Raw genomic sequence first — 21505 nt, 5'->3', positions numbered from 1 at the left:
AAATCATCCCGCCCCTCCTAGAGCATAACCTACTTTATCGTCAATTTTAAAATAAATGGGACCCTAGTTTACCAAAACGCATATCATGATGATTTATGACAATTTCTAGTAAGGTAAGAAAATCTAGTCTAAAGTTTGTCAAATACCCATCCGCTTGCGTTAAGATAAATTCTTTCCGACACCAGCAGGGGTAAAACAGCGAAACTACAGCCCATTCATATGAACTCTGAACTGTCTCTTACGTATTGGAGTCAATGTAAAAATCTCAAGCTGGCCCCTTGGTGCGTGTGTGTGTGTCTGTTTGCAAATGTCCTCACAAGTATAGTAGAATTTGGGAAACATTTTCCTGGTCCTCATAAGAATTGAATATTTTTAGAGTTAGGTTTACAATTAGGATTGGGAGTTGGGGTTGGGGTTAGACATTTAGAGGTTAGGTTTAGAGTTAGAATTCTGCTTGATTATACTTATATATAAATTCAACTACAAGGTGTACTGCAAGCTAGTAGATCTGCTATTTTCCGGCTTTAGCTTACAGTAAAAAGTTGCGTCGTCGTTAATGTTGATGTCCGCACAGTAATACAAACGTGTGCATGTGTGTGTGTGTGTGTGTGTGTGTGTGTGTGTGTGTGTGTGTGTGTGTGTGTGTGTGTGTGCGTGTGTGCGTGTGTCTGTGTGTGTTGCATTTCGTATTAGAGGGTGAGAGAAGAGGACTGAGACAGGCAAACAGAGGTCTGGAGCAGGGAAAGTCCAGAGGGGGACAAACAGGATAAACAAACAGGAAACCTCTAAGACTACAAACCCTCTTCAGTTCAAATGTAAATAAATAAAGAAGCTGAACTTGAACTTGAAATAAGAATCGCAGGGCACTCGAGAACGCCTGGAGACTGGACACACACATGTGCTGATTCGTGGCCATGTTCACTGCTCATCACCACTCACCAGGGGTTTTAACAGATGACAACAGGGAAATAAACAGAGCCGAAAAGAACGTGTGTGTGTGTGTGTGTGTGTGTGTGTGTGTGTGTGTGTGTGTGTGTGTGAGAGAGAGAGTGAGAGGAATGAGTCAAAGAGCATGATAGAAACAATAACACCAAAAAGAGAGGGAGAAACAGAGGAATAAAGAGGGTGAGAGATGACAGTGAGAAACAGTGAGGAAGGGATTAGAGAGGGCAACATCAATGCAGAGCAAAAGAAGAGATAGATGGGAGAATGGAATGAGAGATTCACATCAACAGAGAAACAGAGAGAGGTCAGAGAGGGAGAGAGGGGGCCTGTTCTCCTTAAACCTTATATTCTGTAGTACAAAAGTGTCATTTTCCGACACAAACAGAAGCCAACAACGCGTAGCTTGTAGATCTGTTCTGGTCGGCAAGCGACACCACTGTACCACAGAGTATAATTCATCTTTAGAACTCCACCACAACCTGGAACCCATTACCAGAGAACCCAGTGGGACCACTCCACTCCACCACACGTTCACGTACAGTTCTCATGATGTCATTCACTAGCTGGCTAGCGGACCGGTGCTCGCTCCTCCACACCGCCACACAACCCTGATTAGACAGCCGCTTGATAACGCTGCTAAATGTTGTTGAATGCTCAAGGAATAATAAAACAACATTACCAACACTACTAGCCTACACACAACTATTGCCGCGACAAAGACATCGTGAATCAGGGAAGAAAGGCTGTTAAGACGTTAGATTAAGACGTTTAAAACTAAGTTGACAACATGTTTAATAGTATTTTAACAGAACTAATGTATGACTGTACAATACAGAAAGAGTCACAGATGTTTACGTTTCGTTCAGCTCTTTTTAAAGTCCATAAAACTAAGATAAAACTAAGAAAATCCTACTGTATGACTGAACACAGTTTGACCTTCACACATGTGCAGAGAGCGAAGATAACTTTCACTTTTCAAGGTTTTGAACTTTGTTTTGAGAGCCAAGAGAAGCAGTGTTTCACAGAATTGAAAAAAGAAACAAAAGAAAATGTAAACTTTTTAAGTTTTACAGGCAAACGAGTTTCTGTTGCCAAAACTCGTCAGATTAAAATCCAAGTCCTGCAAATGTAGTTTCTTGCAATGAATGAAACAAAAAGTACATTCATAATTCCCCCCCTGCGGCATAGCAATAGAAATGCAACCAGTAGTAAAACTTTTACTTACAGCAACAAATAAGTTGATATATTGGAGAGAGTGGAGGAACAAAAACAAACACTTTTCCCAGCTCTAATCCTTCTCAGTCAGTGTGCAGTTGCACAAGTGAGAGAGTACATTTGAGAGAGAGGGAAGGAGTGAGAGAGCGACAGAGAGAGAGAGAGAGAGAGAGAGAGAGAGAGAGAGAGAGAGAGAGAGAGAGAGAGAGAGAGAGAGAGAGAGAGAGAGAGAGAGAGAGAGAGAGAGAGAGAGAGAGAGAGAGAGAGAGAGAGAGAGAGAGAGAGAGAGAGAGAGAGAGAGAGAGAGCTGCATCAGTAGGAGAGAGAGAGCGAAAGAGCATCTCGGAGAGCTCTGTCTAAAGCAGAGGGCACCCCATATTAGGTTATAAGGCAACCAGCCCATTGCAAACGAGCGGTAAGAAGGAAGATTTTATCAGGCCCTGTGCAGAGAGCACACTCTAAACAGACAATGACAGAGGAGACAGAGGGTACATGAGGTTTCAATCGATCCTCCTCCAGGAGGCCGTTCAACGTGTAAACAACATCTGACAAAACTCAAAGAAGGCCTCTGTGTTTTGATTAGGAGCTATTACGCCCAACTACAAAATTGAGTGCCGGGCCTGCCATGTCACAGCGAGCATCAGTCACCTCAGCCTAATTGAACAGCAGTCCAAATTTCCACCATGGGCGATCAATTCTAAGTGCATTAGTCAATCGGAGATAGAAAGGGGCAATTTGGCCACGAGACAGAGTCATGTTTAAGTCGAGACATGCTCCATCAATCTCTCCTCGAGAAAAAGGAAAAATAACTTCCCTGAATGAAGCAAGCAACACTTAACACAGTAGTGTATTTGCAAGGTTGTAATAATAATAATATAATTAAGTAAAAAGGTTATATAAAAACATACTGACATGTGTTTTGTTCCACTGAGTGGCAGGGTTATCAGTTGGTGATCTTTTATATTACATGCTAAATCAATAATGTGTTTCCACGAAAGTGTAAGTCCTAGTTGTATAATTTAGGTCAGGATTATAATAACATTTTAATTGAGCACAATCAAATTGCATACAATCAACACTATTCCATTTGCTAATACACGACTCTTGGGATTTACCTTATTACCACCTCGACAGACCCATAATGGCCAGTCAGTTTCCAGGTTACAGCTTGGTTTAGCACAAGGGTAGGTGAAGCTGTTGGCACCTTAGAACCATAGGGTCTGAAAGCACAGCTTGCTACTCTATCATTATTATCAGCCTCCCATTGAAGCGTCAGGGCTTTTCCGATCTCTATTACAGTTCAATAACAGTGTTTAAAATTCACATCCAAGTGGTAATTGATCTTGGAAAAGAAACAATAGACTGTAGCAAAAGCAGGCTCTTACACATGCAATATTTAAAACAGGTTATATTTTATGTGCATAATATAGCGTCATTTTACCTTTGTCCCATATAGTAACCCACTGTGTACATCCCAGTACCGTTCAATTTAAACACTTAAGCCATAGCGCGATGCAATGTGTTGTATGTAAGCTTGTAGATCGGATCATTTTCTAAAATGTTTTTAAAGTTTACGCCTACAGTATAACGACATGCTCAAAATAGGGACGAAAATGGTTAAGACAGCACTATGTCTATATCTAAATCCCATGAAAACGTTGGCCATGTGTCTGTCTGTTTGTGTCCCTTTTATGACCATACAGTATATGGAGACCCCTGATGTCCTCAATGTCATAATACTGATGTCATAGACTCACTGGCCTCCTACAACTATTACTAGTACCTAATACTATGATAATGGGTACTGCAATAAATACTCTGACAATGGGTACAACAGGTATTGCACAAAGGGAGTGGGAGGGCATCGTCCCCAACGGGCATTGGTCTAATAAGACATTTCAGAGTAAGACATGGAACAATTAATTAATATTGCAAAAAATATATTCAATTAAAATGGCATGTCACTAGTACTGTAGCAGCTTCACTCATAAATAATGTATCACTTTATTACAGAGAGTAGACACACAACTAATTGAATACAGCATCTCCCATTCAATCTGCATAATCAAGTGGCAAAATGAATAGATTTGATGCCAAGTTGACATCATCAAAGTGACACAGCAGGCCCGTAGTGGGCATTTGTTTTGCATGTCTGATTGATATTTAGCTAATGAGCTGAGGCTATAGAGCTACTTGAACTCTACTGTTCTGCATTACAATGCAGGGCTGTTCAGTGTGATTCTGGTACACATGTAACCGTCATCTACAGATAACATTAAGAAGAAAAAAAAAATATATATAGTGTGAATTATTTTATTTCAGGTCAGTTGATTCAGATGACATAGAGAGACAACAACAAGAATGCACGATTTACGTCTACAGCAGTCAAATTTAAAGCTGTTGTAAGTTAAAGGGGCGCTTCATCCATTTTCAACCCATCTCCAAATAAATGGTCCTCACTGTTCATTATTAAACTCTCCTACTCACTTTGTGTCTTAGGGGAGGGATGTGGACAGTTCAGAAACCTTCCTGTTCACCACCCTCCTCTGAGGCACAGACTGAATAGAAGACAAAAATGGTGCCATCTTATGATGAGCATTAGTGAAGACCAATTGAAGATACGTTGAAAATATTCAAATAGCAAGCATTGCTATATAGACTCTATAGCAATGATAGACTCTACACAGCAATGATTGCTATAGTCACTCCCCATCTCCCCAACTCTTTAGTAAACAGAAAATACATACACGGAGATAACTCATACAGGATACAGGATAAACAAGTCAAATTGTGTGATGAGACAAAAAAAAGAGCAGACAAATTAAAAACTGGAATACAGTACAATTTAAGCTGATAAAATCATCTTTGTCATATAGTCTCTCCTGATTGGACACAATTTGTAGCTAGACTTGAAAACGTATTTTCTGTTTACCAAAGACCTGTAGAGTTGAGGGGACCCCCCATTACTGAACACACACTCCATAGCAATCATTACAATCGGAATATACAGATTTAACTTTGTAAAGAACCACAAAAACATTTCACTTGTACCACCTTTAACTGATGTTAGAATTAACATCATGACAACACTCAAATATACGGTATAGGCCTAATCCATTTGGATTCAAATGTTGATAACTCACTAGAGGTTGCTTTCAAATTAACTACACTTCTAGTAAATCATCTACACACAAACGCATCACAACATTGCCATGAATTCATGAAGTGGCCCACTGCATGAGAGCTGATCACACAACACAACTGTCATTATTCTAGCAACCGGCACACTCAAACTCATTCCTATAAGAGTACTGCCCCCTAGAGGACAAATATGTGCACCGCAGATAACTCAGAAAACAATAAATGGGTTCGAATTTGTCCCAGTTCACAAGTCAATTGAAACCAGCCATCTCTCTGGTTACCGTAAATGAAAAATCTACCAAGTTAGCTGGGAAAAGGCATGTGTATTTAAATGATTGTGTGGATAAATGTGATTCATTTGTAAACTTGCAGGTCAATTACTTACAGCTGCCATTCGTTGCATGAAAAAGTATACAGAGATTAAGTGGTTAATGTACCTCCAAAAAGACTGAAGGAAAGCATGTGTACTGTGTCTTAATTCTGTTATACAAATGGAAGATAAGGAAAGGAAGCCAAAAGCATTATGGCAACACAAATTACATAATGGAGGAGTAATGACATTGCTCTATGCTACTGCGCACGCACACGCACGTTAAGTCAAGGTCAGGGAAGGACAGGAAACAGCAAAGGATGTGCAGATGGTGCAGTGAAATTTATGAAATGAATCAATGAATGATGAATGAATGAAAGAAACACACTCAAGGAAAGCCAGGAAACAGCAGAGGAGGTGTATGTCAAGAATCTCTAATGCTTTAAATCTCTTACAAACCATGAAGAATGACCACTCTATCACAGTTAAATGCCAATAACACTTTCCTCAAGCCCTTCTGCAGTACAAATTACATTGCTCTAGATGGCACCAGAGGACCATGGCATTTTACATTGACCACTTATGTTTTCAACCCAAAAATGTATGATCTCTTTGGGGCAGCCTACTGATCATGGCCTCCAACTTTCATGACAATCTGCCAATTCACTCTCCAGCTATCGTGCTAACAAACCAACACACACAGACAGGACTGATTATACCCTGCAATACCCTGCCATGCATTATTACGAGCACGGTAACAACACAGTACAAGTCCTCCCTCTCTCCGCCCATCCAACAACAGCACTGACTGTACACTACAGCATAGTGATAGCCATTGAAGCAGTGGTTCCCAACCGTTAAATAGCACATCTCACAAACTAAGTGACGTGTTATGAGCTTGTAGATGGGCTATTTTCGCTATTAAAAAATATATATATTTCCTCACAATACGTCTGTCGGGTGGAAACCTCATATGTCCGAAACTGTTACTTTTCAGGATTCAAATAAATAAATAACATAAGTAGCAGATGCTTCGTAGTAGATAAGAGGTTTCTGCCCGGCAGCAACGATAAATGATGACATGCCCAAAATAGGGATGCCAGGTTGAAAGTGGATGAAAGCAAGTTATGATTTTGTGCAACATCCTCCAAACAGACAAGGCCTCAGCCTCACAAGATAAGGCCCTGGTATCTTTGGTGGTATATTTTTATTCTTCACAGACAACTGTTTAACAATGGTATCCACAAGTTTCCTAGGTCATGGTGGGCATCACTTCCTGTCGATTTGATCCCTGATATCTGATCAACTCGACAGGAAGTGATGCCCACCATGCCCTAGGAAACTTGTGGATAACCCAGTGGTTTTCAAACTTGCATACCAATGTGCAAGTCAAAGTCTCAAGGCACACCTGTATTCAAAGCGAAAATAGGTCCCCCAACCGTGAATCTATTCTGCAGTGCATGACATTAAACACGCAATACAGAGAGACAGACAGACTTAAAGACAGACAGGGACGATGGTTGTTTGTGCTGAAATGGCTACTCTTGTAAACACAACACAATCTATCTAGGGTTCTATTCAATCACATTCCTTTTTACCATGCACCTATCCTGCCTCACATTTACAGTCAGTGCTCATGCTAAGTAAATCTGTGCTCATCTACTAAGTAAACATCGTAGTATCTTTGTTCATGATATGGCCACTTGCCCTGTTGTTGTTGTTATGTTTCTCTGACCTTGCAAGTTGGTATGCCTGTCTACTTTATGCTGTGGATGTTTTGCCTGCCATCTACAACACATACAGTACACTCTGAGCTGCTGTAGTGTGTGTGTGTGTGTGTGTGTGTGTGTGTGTGTGTGTGTGTGTGTGTGTGTGTGTGTGCGTGTGCGTGCGTGCGCGTGCGTGCGTGCGTGCGTGCGACTGTGTGTGTTCCATTCCGGGGGACAAAATTCTCCCCTGTGTATGTTTGTATTTTGGATCCTGACCTAAAGACCTTGAAAAATCTCATTTTGTATGTGTGTGTGTGTGTGTGTGTGTGTGTGTGTGTGTGTGTCTCATAGGGATCTTGCGTGCGAGCGTTCTTGAGTCTCAAGATTTACAGAGCCATCTCTCTCTACGGACTAACACTTTTCCCACACTATTACTGAGATGGGAATAGCCTTGACCAATATTCACACACATTTTTGACTCCATCAGGTGACAACACATGTGTCTGCACACGGTTTTGACGTGATAAAGCTGGAACAAATATAGGATATTTAACTAAAACAAAAAACTGCATTGTACCCCTGTACACTGGAGAGCTGGTGAGTGGATATGAATGTGAGGATAGATGCTTACTTGTTGAAGAGTGCAGTGGTCTGGTTGTGTCATTGTGATGAACAGTGTTCATCACACAGAGCTGCTAGATGTTTACTATACTGCACATCCCTCTGCTGTGTAGGCAGACATCTGGCTAGACAACACAGTGTTTCAACAAACTCACACAGATATGAACAAACATGCGTGCGCATGCACACACCTCTTCCATAACAAAACGTATTCATACAAGCATGCATGCAAGTACACGCGCACACACACACACACACAGACTAATCTCTGGCTAAGCCGCATCACACAGCTAGGTGAGAAAGTGGCCTGCTTGGCACATTCCACTGTGGTGGTATAACAGTGAGAGTAAGAGACAGAAAGAGAGGGAGGGAGAGGGAAAGAGAGAGAGAAAAAGAGAACGTATACACTGTATGTAGAGATAAACACAAATCAGGAGAGCTCATTTAACATAATCAAAGATGTAAGGTAAGAGGCAGAGAAGAAATAATGAAGATGATGGTGACAGAAACATGAGAGAGAGTGTATGTGTATGTGTGCGCGCATTTACGTGCCAGCGTGTGTGTGCTATTTCCAAGCCTACCACTGCTTATCTTTGCTAATGCTATAATAACTACAGTAACAGCATCATCCATGATCTCTGTGGACATAGTCAAGGCAGATGTCCGCTCACCCTAGACTCTGGATCTGCCTGAGGTTTCTTCCAGTTAAACGGGGGAGTTTTTCCTTGCCATGTGTCTTGAGACAACTTGAATTTAATTGAAAATCCACAACCAACAACACATCTTGTTTTAATTCCCTGTAATGTCATGCATTCCCATGATCCATCACCGTACCCTAAACTCATACCCAGTATGAGTTCAATCAGTTTGATCAGTCAATAAGTCTAGCTCAACTTATTGCCTGCCTGGACTTCGACTAAAAAACACACTATCAAGGCCTGGAGGTTAACAGGAGGCAAGATGACACAATCAAAGCAAACAGTCACTGGTTAAACAGGAACATCAGCGATGTTAATCTACTGTAATAGCTGTACACGGTAAAGTCAGGAGTGTTGATTTCACTTTTCAATTCAATTCAATTTAATTTAAGTGTTAAATCACAACAAGTTGTCTCAAGACACTTTACAATTGAGGGTCCTCCGAGTTAAACGAACACACAAGTTAAGTATTATCTCTTGGTAGGCCTACAACGTCAGTTCTAAACCTCAACATTTAAAATACAAGTGACGCAGTCACTCAATTCTCTATAAAGCCGCAGACTGTTGGAACACCGGTCTATAGCAGAACCGGGTGTACTGTACAGTATGTGTGTGTATGTGGTTATCAGCAGTCATCTACACACACAGAACATGGTGTGCACCTACACGGTTGTTGTCATTTTTGTGAATCAAACTCCCCACTGCATTTCCTGTCCTCTAGTGGCATTTGTATACCAGAAATGTAGGTTCATTCAGGGTGGCTGCCCCGCCGACCGCAGACCATTGGTTTGATTTCAAGTATCTGGTTAATAAACACCCTTGAAATGGGTCCCCTACGGCCAATGTTATGTGTCCCTTTTTGCCTCGAGGATGGGGATAAACAAACAGCTAACTATTGAAGCTTTCATGATCATGACATTTTAGTTGACGATTAATTCAAGTCATACAAATAGGCCAATTGATAACTATTTCACTGGATTTTTGGCATGGAACTTTGGAACGAGTAAATATTGCATTTCTGTTTGCATTTTAGGCTTTGTAAGCAAAACTTGCACAGGGCAGATACTAATGACAAATAACTTGAAATGACTGACAATGACCGATACCAATAATAAAAAACGAATAATGTCCTGTGGTCAAAACAGACCATATACTTAATACATTTTATACGTTCAAATCCATTTTCAAAAAAGTGAAAATGATATATAGAAGCTCACAACGTGTCTCATGACACGGTTTGAGCTTGTAAATTTGCTACAGTATTGTCAGAAATCTTTCAACTGATTATTCTTCGTGCTAAATGCCCAAAATAGGGACGCCAGGCTGAAAGTGTCTAAAAGAGCATGGACAATGACGTGGAAATAATTATGGAAATATGATATATATATAATTTCATCCAGCTGTTTTTATACGGATGAATGGAAATGATTCCATCGATTATGCAAAATAATGGTGATTACTTAGCTCAAATAATTGTGATCGGGTGATTATGTAATAACTGTGACAGGCCTACTAACCAACTATAATGAAAGCACATAGTAGAAACTACATTATTAATACTTTCACCGTTATAGTTTTTCAGGCCAAGTAAATATACACAAGGACACTGGAGCAACAGTATATCGTTGCTGTCGGGCAGAAACCTCTCATCGGCATATTTTAACTTTGTGTTTTTTCATAAATGAATGCCCTACTTGATCATACTACAGCGTCACACAAAAGCATCAAAAGTAACAGATTCACAAGCTCTAAACGCGGCATGAAACGACGCGTTTCGAGCTTGTAGATCTGCTACTTTTGCTATTTTTGAATTTGAATCCACAGTTTTGGACAAATGAGGTTTCCACCCGACAGAGGCGATATTTGGTATACATATTATCCAGTCTAGTTTCAACATCAGTCAACCAACGGTATGAAAGCGATGGCAGACCACAAAGTATCACATTGTCACTTTGTCAGAACATCCACGGGTGTGGTTTGGGACACATATCTTATGTTACCTTTTAAACAGAGTTTGCATTGACTATGGCACATGCTGAAGAGAAAGAGAGGTTGCCCCAAAGTAGGCTACACGTTCACGTGCGAAGCCTCGAAAATGGCACACCTTTAACCACTTAACCACTTAAACCCTATACTTAGTTGACCGGATACCCAAGGGCTCCATACTAGGCCCCCTCCGGTTTCCGCTCTACACTAGATATCTTTGCCGATAATAGTTGATCTGCTATTTTCAAAGAATGTTAGAGCCAAAATAGGTACGCTAGGGTTAAAGTGGTATACATCATTGTATAACAAATAGCTAACAAGCTCACATGTGACACATTGTGAGCTTGTAGATCTGCTTTTTTCTAAAAGGTTTGATTTTTTTTGTCTATGTCTATGTCCCTATACCAAATCTCTTCACCGAAAATAGCAGATCTGCAAGCTCATAACGCGTCAGCTTGTAGATCTGCTATTTCCACCGAATGTTAGCCCCAGTATAGGGACACTAGGGTTCAAGAGGTTAAATCGGGTTAAAAAGGCCAGAATCAAAATGAGTACTGGCGTGGTTCATCCACTCGGTGGAATGCAGCCATATCTATGCTCCCCATGACTACTGACTCACTTGGCCTTCATTCAACCAAACATTCATTGTGGATCAACCAGGCCTTTTAAATGAGCTGAACTTGCTAGAAAACAGAAACCCCCTCGCCCCCTGCCCCCCGAGAAAACTCTGAAGTCATGATAACATATCAAAAGGCGAGTCATGAGACAATATGTAACATCCCTGGTGTGTACATTACTCAGTCTTTCGGAAAGTCCCTCTTTAACACTATCACTGTCTTTCATTAGTACACACAGCCCTGTTACAGTATGTGTGGATACAGTGGAATATGGGAAAGAAAGAGAGAGAGAGCGCAAATGCGTATCTATACTGTACTTTCCGGGATGTAAACATTTAATAAGACTACACTGCAAAATCCTAAGTGTCAATTTAACTCAGTGTAAAAATGTATGGATTTTTTTTTTTAATGATTTGTTTTTGAATGAATAATTGACTGTCAAGTCTCTAATGTAACCTCCAAATAACAAAGGCGTAAATTAATTACTTTAACCCATCACATCAGTTAATTGTCTAAACATTTTGAAAATTAAGTGGTTAATGAAAAGAAGAAGTTGGTTTAGAACATTTCCTCTATCCAGGGAAAGCTAATCAATTATGTACAGTAATAATGAATTTCATTTTTATAGCGCTTTTCTAAGTACTCACTTACTCAAAGCGTTTACAATGGCTCATTCATTCATACATCATTCACAAGCACATTCACACACCGATGGCAAAGGCAAGACACCAACCTGCTCATCTGGAGCAATTAGGGGTTCAGTATCTTGCCCAAGGACATTTCGACACTAGCTCTGGGGGAGCCCGGGATCGAACTGGGAACCCTATGCCCGCTCTACCGGCCACTCTACCCCTGAGCCACAGCAGTATATAGCAGTGGCTTTCCAACATTTTCATGTCAAGGACCTACAAATCATGAACACCCATTTGAAAGGATTGTGTGCCATAAGAGAAGATTTGACAACATTATCAACTTTTTTAAAGTGTTTAAACTGTTCATTTTGCCAGAGACCCGCTAGGAATCCCCCAATGACACCTGGGGACCACTAAAGAATGGTATGCAGCGGTTTCACACTGCAGCCATCAACTGTTGAACGCAAACAGCTCCGCTAAAGACCACACCACTGGGGTCCCCGGCAGAATTAGTTAATATAGCATAAAATCAGTTTAACCACTTTAAATTGGCTTTACATTGGCTTTTGGAAATAGCCGATCTACAAGGTCACAGATAATTGAAAATCTTGTATGTGGATGTACAAAATATTGTCTGATAGAGGTCCGTGGCCAAATACATAAATACATTTGGGGGTCCTTGAGATGAAAAGGTTTGAGATCCACTGGTCTACTGTACTTCCCTCGGTTGGGAACTGGAACCGGCAACCTTCCATCACAAATGCATGTTTTTATGGCCAGACACGATGTGAAGGAAATGGATAATGAGAGAGTATCTCTGGAGGGAATGTGAGTTCCTGTCCCTGAAGATGGAAGATGAACTGGACCCATAATGGTTGGAGAAGACACAGGCTCCCACGTGTCTGTGTGGTCCGGTCCCCTTCCCCAAAGTGTTGTTTGACATCTGTCACTTCTGTGTCTGTGTGTGTGTGTGTGTGTGTGTGTGTGTGTGTGTGTGTGTGTGTGTGTGTGTGTGTGTGTGTGTGTGTGTGTGCGTAGCTAAAATATAATGACACAGCAGGGTTCTAATTGGTAGACTCCACAAAAGCAGTAAACAATAAAACACTTCTGGTTTAAGAGACTGTTTGATCCCAAGGCCTGTGTGTGTGTGTGTGTGTGTGTGTGTGTGTGTGTGTGTGTGTGTGTGTGTGTGTGTGTGTGTGTGTGTGTGTGTGTGTGTGTGTGTGTGTGTGTGTGTGTGTGTGCGTGCGTGCGTGCGTGCGTGCGTGCGTGCGTGCGTGCGTGCGTGCGTGCGTGCGTGCGTGCGTGCGTGCGTGCGTGCGTCCAAGTAGTAAGTATTGCCCTATACTCTCTCAAGCTTAGTAACTTAAATCAGCACCACCCCTGTGGGCCCAGGAGTTCAAGACGGTCTTAACACACATACAGTAGCTTAAGGCACAGCGCTGTACTTTATAACATGTTTTGAATGGCAAACACTGTAACAAGTGCTTATGGCACAGTGCAGTACTTTTATTAAATGTTTTGAATGACAAACACTGTAACAAATCCAAATCAAGGCCATGGGGCCGCTACGCATGGGTTATCCCCGTCACAGTTTTTAACTAAATTTATGATGAAATAGCCATCTCAATAAAGGCTTTTTAACTTTTTCACCAGAAGAGTGCATTGTTTTTTTTTTCTCCTTTGTTGCAAATCAAGGTTTCTTGGCAACTAGTGAAACCCCTTCCACAGATCAATTCCTGAATTTAGATACATCTTCGCTCTCGGGTGGAAACCTTGCATGTCCGAAAAGGTTACGTTTCAGGAAATGGGAAAAAGATCCTGCGTTTTGATGGATCCAAAGTAGTTATTATTTAGTCATAAGTTCTAGTTAATACATTTCATTGGTTAATACATATTTATGAACACATCCATGGAAAAAATGCAAAAATGGCAGCTCTACAAGGCTATTTTTGCTACTTTTGCGTGACACTCTTGAACGACAACGTAGGGCTAGCCTCGCGTAGCCAGACAATATCACACGACACACTGCGTGGATATTAGTCTGGTCCCTATCAACGGTAGATTTTCTTCCAAGGGGCGGTTACAAAAAGATCCAAACGGACTCTATTGGTTAGACCTAAACCAATCAGAGCAGCGCTTCCTTGAACGAACCAATCAGAGCAGTGCTTCCTTGTACGTCATTGCTCCAAATAAGGTGATAAGCCCGCCCACATTTGGATACTGGGCCCTGGTTGGTTCCGCACAACTGCGGAGGGAGAGAATTGAAATCTCTATGGAGGGGGGCCAGACCTAATCTGCCGAGGGCTAAAGTGCATGCAATTTTGCAAAGGCAGATTCGTCTGGAACCAGGCTAACGTAGGGCATCAACTTACATAAAAGCTGAAATATGGAGATACAAGGTTTCCGCCCGACAGCAACTATATGTACTGTAAATAAGGTAGGAAATGAATCAAAAACATAACATGAGTCCAGTGTTTCTACAGCAGACGGGTGCCCTCATATCTTGAGGTCAAATAAAGGTGTTTTGGTGGGTTCTACAAAGTCCCTGCTCAACCCCTCCTCTCTCCAACACCCTTTCCTGCTTCCCTCACAGGAGGGGAAGTACACAGTATAATCTTTGGAGTTCATTTAACTCTGAGAGTGTACAAATGGAACCAAATGGACCCACGTTCCATTTGTACACTCTGAGAGTTACAAATGGATGAAGCAACACTGAGGACTTTACGCTCCCTCTCTCCAATCGTTTATTTCCTTCTTTTGTGCTTTTGCTTTCCCATATTTCCATGCCTACCATCTCTGCTTAGCTCCCTCCCGCTCTCTCCCTCATATATGTATATCACTATTCTCTCTTTGCTCCGGTGTTACCCTGCTCCAATCTCTCCTTCAGTATAATCCTGTGTTCTTTGGCTCGCCTCATTAGCTGTGGCAATAAACACGCAGGGCCACAGGATACCTCCGAATTCCTCCAGAAAACTCAACAGTATGTTGCTATTATCGTAGAGCAAAGGCTTTCTGTGTGTGTGCATGAGAAAGTGTGTGTATGCGCAATATGATTGTATACCCCCCCCCCCCCCCCCCCCCACACACACACACACGCAAATGCATGAACTCCTGTACACAAGATATCATGTGCATGTGGGCATGCACAATCCAATCCAGATGTGTGCACCATTTAGGCAGTTCACACAGCAATTAATGATTTTTGTAAACTTGTGTAGGTTTACCTGTGGTTCTTCAATGCCAACAGAAAGGTGTACTATTCACCAATCTAACCAGGTGGTAAAATTACTAATGGCAAGCAGGGTTGTGGGTTAAAATCCAGCTCCTCACCCATGCTGTACAGGTCAACCCTTGCCTCTAGCATTGTTCCCGTCTTCACTGTTATCAAACACAATAGCAACACCACTAAACCACTAAAGTTGGCAGCATACTTCAAAAGAAGTCCAATGTTTTTTAAAAAAGGTTCTCTGAGGAACTTAATTGTTTTATACTCAATGCGCAGAGCCGCAGGAAGGGTGGTGCGAACGGTGCGGCCGCACCGGGCCCCGCGCTACGGGGGGCCTCGCAAAAAAACGGGAACATATTTTTTTTAACATGACACCCAACATGACACCCAACTTAATGTTTTGAGGGCAAAAATAACCGCAAATAACCACCCAAAACTCGGATATATCCAACAGAAACCGCAAAAAAATCGCGCGCGCGCGCTTCGCGCGCGCGCGGGTACTCCACGCACGCACGCGCGCTGCGCGCGCGTCCGTGCTCGCCAACTCCGCACCGGGCCCCGCATTTCTCCCAGACGGCTCTGTCAATGCGGCAACACTTTTAGAGCTAAACGTTAAACCCCGCCCAGTGTATACATTGCTGGAGCGGTGATTTTAACATATGGATCTCCACTCTCTTTAAATCACCCTAAGACATGCCATTCCTGGCGACAGACACAATGGATGTGTGCCTCTCACACACGTGCCTGCCTGCGTCAAGAGTTGAGTTGTGTTTTCTACGCGCATCTATTCACATGAGGAGCACCGTGCGACCCCACGGATCCAATCGAGTACATGGGCGTAGTGTCGCTCCCTGTGTGAAAAGCACTTTATGCTTAATTTATGCTCCGTCGTACAACAGTGTCAAGCACCAAAAAATGCAGATATACAAGCTCACAACACGTACTGTAGCATCGATGACACATTGTAAGCTTATACAGTAGATTGGCTATTTATGCTATGTGACACCATCGTACAAGGATAGCGACTGACAATTACTGTGTAGTAATTCATTTTCAATGAAAGGCGAGCGTCAGGCAGGTCGGGCAGTACGTGGACCTGACAGGCATAGCGACAAGCGGGTGCAATCCTGTGAAACTGAGAAACAGAGTTGAATTGTGTTGAACTTTGTTCTGTGCAATGCATAGAAACTTGTCTATTCACAGGAGGAGCACGGTGCAACCCCGCAGATCCAAGCGAGTGTGCAGGCGTTGTGCCGCTCGCCGTGTGAAAAGCCCCTAAATCAGGCTTTAAAGAGACTTCAATTGGGAAAGACAAGACATTTCAGGGACAACGTCCATTCAGTTCTAAAGGGAGGTCAGAGTTTTCCTGCCTTTTCGCCGCCGGTTCTTCATTACACTGCACAGCGTTTTCAGAGTATCTATGGCAACCCCCTCCAGGAGTAACTCAGATGGTGTTTTGACAAGGGAGGTGCTGGCAGCTCCCCCTCTCCTCAATAGCCTCATTATTAAGCTCTGCCTGGACTCCACTCAGCCTGCATTTCTACAACCACAAAAGACTCATAAAAAACGCTCTGACAGTGTCTGAAACCACTGCAGTGTGTGTGTGTGTGTGTGTGTGTGTGTGTGTGTGTGTGTGTGTGTGTGTGTGTGTGTGTGTGTGTGTGTGTGTGTGTGTGTGCGTGCGCGCATTTGCTTGCATGTATTGTGACTCCACCGCCCCCCTCCTGACATAGAAACTTAACAGTGGTTCGCTCTGTTGTGGTTATTTCATGTATAGTATGTATGCATGAACACAGAAATATATATCCGTGGTACACACACACTTTACACAACTATGCAACCACTTGCATGGCAGCATGGACACTCAATATAATAATGTATAGAGAATCACATGCAAAAATTCTGCCCACAAACACACACACAGTCACACTTTGATTTTTTGTGGGGGAGGGATTGAATAAGAAGCATCGCACGAAAGCAGGGAGCAGAGCGGCCGGCAAGTAGGCAATAAAGTTGGGAGCTACGGTGTGCTCACGTTGCAGGGTTCCTGTTAAATGTTGATGTGTGTAAAAACATTCTCCCTTGTGTAGAAACTGTAAAATAACAAAGCGGCCGTCTCTCAGTGGCGCAGTCTCTCTCTCCGTCTCACTCACCCTCTTCCTCTCTCTCCTTCTTTCTCTCCCTCTATGATGAATAGCTTTTGACATGGACTTCCATGCAGTAGTTTCAATATGCATGCCTGCCTTGCTCAACCTGTTTTCATACAAATATGAACACATGCGTTCACACACTCACTGACGGCTCAGTCACTCAGCCTGTCAGTAAAATGGGGAGCAAAATAGAGGGGGTAAAAAAAAAACAGGGAATAAATCATTTTTCCGATCTTACACAAAGAGCCTATGTGTGCCTGTGTGGAATCATACTACTTTTATACACACTGCTCATTTTGCATACATAATAGGCGGAACGGTTCCACCCAAACCGAGAAACACAAAAACCAAGAGCATTCCAATTTTTTTGAATTGAAATGGAAATTCAATTGATTAATGAATGGCTGCTTGCCCGCACTGCTATCAGACAGCTAAAGTGGATTGTATGCAACACTGTTGCTTATGATATAGCAGCTGTCATGGACAAAATGTCTGTATCATCTGTGGAGCATTTATGTACTCTTAGAATAAGTACTTATAGAGGAACTCTGTACGAAACTCAGAACTCAGCATGTATCCTTCTCTGCAGCACTCTGCAGCCAGTTTTTGAGGCATTCATTTTAGTGTGTTGCAGTTAAATGGAAACCCTTCCAAGTACACTGCTGCGATTCTCTGTTAACAGGGGGCTCATTCATGGGACCTGTAGACTGCATGTGAAAGATAAATCATCTTACTACTGAGAAGGTGACCCCCAGATTTGGATGTGCTTGTGTATTTGTGTGAAAGTTTTTTTTCCTTTAGTCTACTTTGAACCCTCAAAGTGTAGTCTTGCGAAGCCAGACAACTATTCCACTATCTCTGAATGCTATATAGAGTCGTGAACAACACCTTCCGAAAGCCGAGAAAGGAAGCTGTCATCTGTTTGTCATTTCTGTTCATGGAAATATATTTAAAAATATTCTTACATTTTATTTTTGAATTTCCATTTCTGCTAAGCAGCAAGCTATATACAGTAGGTGGCCAGCAACTTTGGCCAGTTTCACTTTCAAAACTTTTGCATCATGCATGTCACACAAACAGAATGCGATGCTTTTAGTTCGTATAACAAGTTTGTTCATATAGAGTCCTATCCACAAATCCACCTTTTAACTTCCACAATCCACATTATCAAAACCATTGGTGATGTGTGCTGGATTCGAACCAACATCATCTCGGGTCATGCGCTCCATGCAGGTGGTGTGGAAGGAAAATAGTCAAAGTCACTGGCCACCTACTGTAGGCTTCGATTATTTAGATTTATATCAAGAAAAATGTTTGCGATTGTGAGACGAAACGGAAGCAGGGGGGGAGGCGGCATATCCGCTTTATCCCCGGATCATAGTTCACAATTCCATCAGTGTATGACGGAATTGTGGGAGGCAACAGTCTGGCTCGCGAGACTACTCAAAGTGTAACACTTGCATGTCATTCAATATAATGTCACACTATATGTACAAGTTCACTCTCTTACCTGCGGTATGCTGACCGCAGAAAAGCACAGCATCCCTCTGCAGAGCCTCAGGTCCTCGTCCGGCCAAGCAACACCACGCGTTAAGATTGGCTGAACATCTCTCCGGCTGGGTTGCCATGTCCTGTAGTGAACAACCCTCTCCCAGGCCTCGTCTGAGATGTGTCCTGACGGAAGCGTTCTGACAATCGCTCTGGTCCCAGTACAAACAGACTTGGTCACCTTAGTAGTGGAATTAAATCGATTATATTATATGAAGTACATTCTAACTGAAATATCGGTCTTCAGTGGGACAATTTGTTGTCAACTCCACTTTCCACTTTTATACTCTCAGAGTTAAATACATTTCAAAAAGCATTGTTGAATCAGTTATTAATGTACCAATGAATAAGTTGACCAAAGAAAGAAGGAAGTAAATGAGGAAAGATTTTGTAGAATCACCTTCTGGTTGTTCTTGTAAAAACGCCTCACCAGGACCGTGGACCGCTCCTTGCGGTTCCGCACAAACTCAATGTCATCAGCAAAACCCTCTCCATCATCACTGCTGCTGTCATTGGCCACCCCCGACGGTGACACTGCTGTCGCGGTTCCGAGGGATGATCGCAGCCTGAAGAGATCTTCTAAGGAACATTTTTGTACTCTGGGCTTCCTGTCGAGCCTCTCCAAACTGGAGTATCCATCTCTGTGTAAGAACCTATGGCGGTGGCCAGTCTGGTTGTGCTGGCAGCGGTTAAGGAGCGGGGAGCTGATGGGAGACGACACTAGAGAGCCTGGCTCACTGGCAGGAGAGTGTGTTGAGGCTCGCAGGCTCTGGGACACCTAGGAGTAGAAGCCAAGGCAGTTTAAAGCAGTGCCGTAATGGTGATCTTGCATAGGTTGTACAACATGTCAATAATACAGCCCGGGTTAAGATTCTATGCCTTGTGGAGCTCAGTGGCTATAGCTTTAAGAGATAAAAATGTTAGCACAATACTGTAAATCACTCGACATAAATGTGTCTACCAAAAAGCACATATTGTATTTTATGGCAGCTGTTTTCATATGTAAACAAATCTATGGACCAGTGGAACTATCTGACATGGCTGACTGGAACATTAAAAATGTATGCTTTAATAAATCAGTTTTAAAGGTGGTTATAGACCTCAACCGACTGAATAGTCAGTTCAGTATAATTACAGCATTTGTCTTCGTCTTTGCCAGCGGACATTAAACAAACAATCTTACACTGTAGCATCAGCTTTTCCGTGTCAGGCTTCAAAAAGTAACGTGCTCTGGCTAAGATCCCAGTCTCATTACACAGGACACCGGGCTGCATGAACGCAAAGACAATGAGGACTCAAAGCAACCACTTTCAGTAGCCTCATTTGCTTTTAATTACCTTGTGGGAAACCAGCATGGACACGGGCAGGCTGCTGCGGCGGATGTGGTGTTGGATAGGCCTAGATGAGCCAGGTTTGGGGTTTGGGTTGGGGCTAGGGCTTGGACTGTTCCTCCGGCCATGGCAACAGAGACTGGAGATCTGGCTGGAAGAGGTGCAGGAGAGGCGGGTGCCGCCAGTTCTGTGACTGCCTGCACCCACACCCTCAGTGTGTGCTTCCAGCTGGCACTGATAGCACTTTAAACCTTTCCCAGCCGACAGAGTGACTGCGTTAGTAATTCCCTCAGTTTTCTTCCCAAAGTTCTGCTCCAGCTGAAGTTTCTCTTTCCCACTCATGAGTTTGGAGTTATAATCCAAACTGTTGACAAACGTCCCTTCCCCGCTGTCATGTGACAACTTCCTGTACGAAAGGAGGGAAGGACTGTGAGGTCTACTGTGGCGTTTGGACTGAGATGACTGAGACGCCTCCTCGGACTGTTGTCGTACTTCCTGGCTGTGGTGCATGCTGGGATGTTTATGTCCCGGGTAGGGACTGGGGTCAGTGGATGCAGGTAAAGTTCCCTGATTCAGGACTACAGCTTCAGTCCCTGTGTCATGGTCTTCAGTGGCCATCGCATCAACCACATCCCTGCTGCATTGCCTCTGTAGTACCTCACCTTGCTAGAGCTTCAGTTCAAAGTGTATCTAAGATTGGTTAAATTAACAGAGAAAGCTATTACAACGCATCATGTTGAAAATATCTTACCATAATGAATACAATTCAACAATCCAATAATCATTAACATGAATTAATTATCATCAAATCAATTAAGACAATATTGATCATTGACATTGAATGATTCATCCATCCATAGTATAGAGATCAAAATACTCACATGATAAGAGACCCGTCAGGTCATGATATCGATGCAGACCTTCTTGATTGGCATCCAGTGCACCATGGGAGATGGGCCTGTCACATGCCAATTAACACCTTGCGTTCCCAAAACTGTGACTTTTCCAATGACCAGGGCAACAGGAATACACACAATGTTCTGTGTGCGTGCGTGTTGCGGAAACAGAAGCTTATACAGCTGTACAAACCAGAAGACTGAGATGAGACTGTGGACGTGACCCTGGAGCGCCTACAATCACAAGGCTGTGTGTGTGTTGTTGTCTGGTGTCACTGATGACTTCTCTTGCTTCTGTTCAGTGTCACTGTCATATTTGACTTGTTCCAGTTCCTGGGGGGGAGGGAGAGAGAGAGAGAGATTCATTTCAATGTGCAGTTTGACGCTTTGGAAATGTATGCAGCGATGTATGCACCGATGTTGTCAAAGCAATAAAAAGCGAGAATAGATTAAACTTCAAGGAGGAAGGTGGGAGGC

The 21505-nt window shown here is 42.7% G+C and overlaps 1 protein-coding gene across 3 annotated transcripts in view; it reads right to left on the bottom strand.

Annotated features, from left to right (window-relative positions):
* plce1 (phospholipase C, epsilon 1) overlaps positions 1–21147 on the bottom strand; it is a 113274-nt gene extending 92127 nt beyond the window's left edge. For all 3 annotated transcript variants that reach the window (XM_084079341.1, XM_084079342.1, XM_084079343.1), the window contains exons 1-4: positions 21014–21147; positions 20139–20822; positions 19202–19579; positions 18764–18982 (exon numbers count right to left, since the gene is read on the bottom strand). In XM_084079341.1, coding sequence (XP_083935467.1) covers positions 18764–18982; positions 19202–19579; positions 20139–20750 — 1209 coding nt within the window. In that variant the 5' untranslated portion in view covers positions 20751–20822; positions 21014–21147. The remainder of the gene's footprint in view (positions 1–18763; positions 18983–19201; positions 19580–20138; positions 20823–21013) is intronic.
* Positions 21148–21505: the final 358 nt, after the last annotated feature.

This window comes from Gymnoscopelus microlampas (genome assembly GCF_963454915.1).
Source record: "Gymnoscopelus microlampas genome assembly, chromosome: 14".
In the NCBI taxonomy this organism is placed as follows: Eukaryota; Metazoa; Chordata; class Actinopteri; order Myctophiformes; family Myctophidae; genus Gymnoscopelus; species Gymnoscopelus microlampas.
The sequence above is the reverse complement of the archived record's forward strand: the minus strand, read 5'-3'. Positions and strand labels throughout refer to the sequence as shown.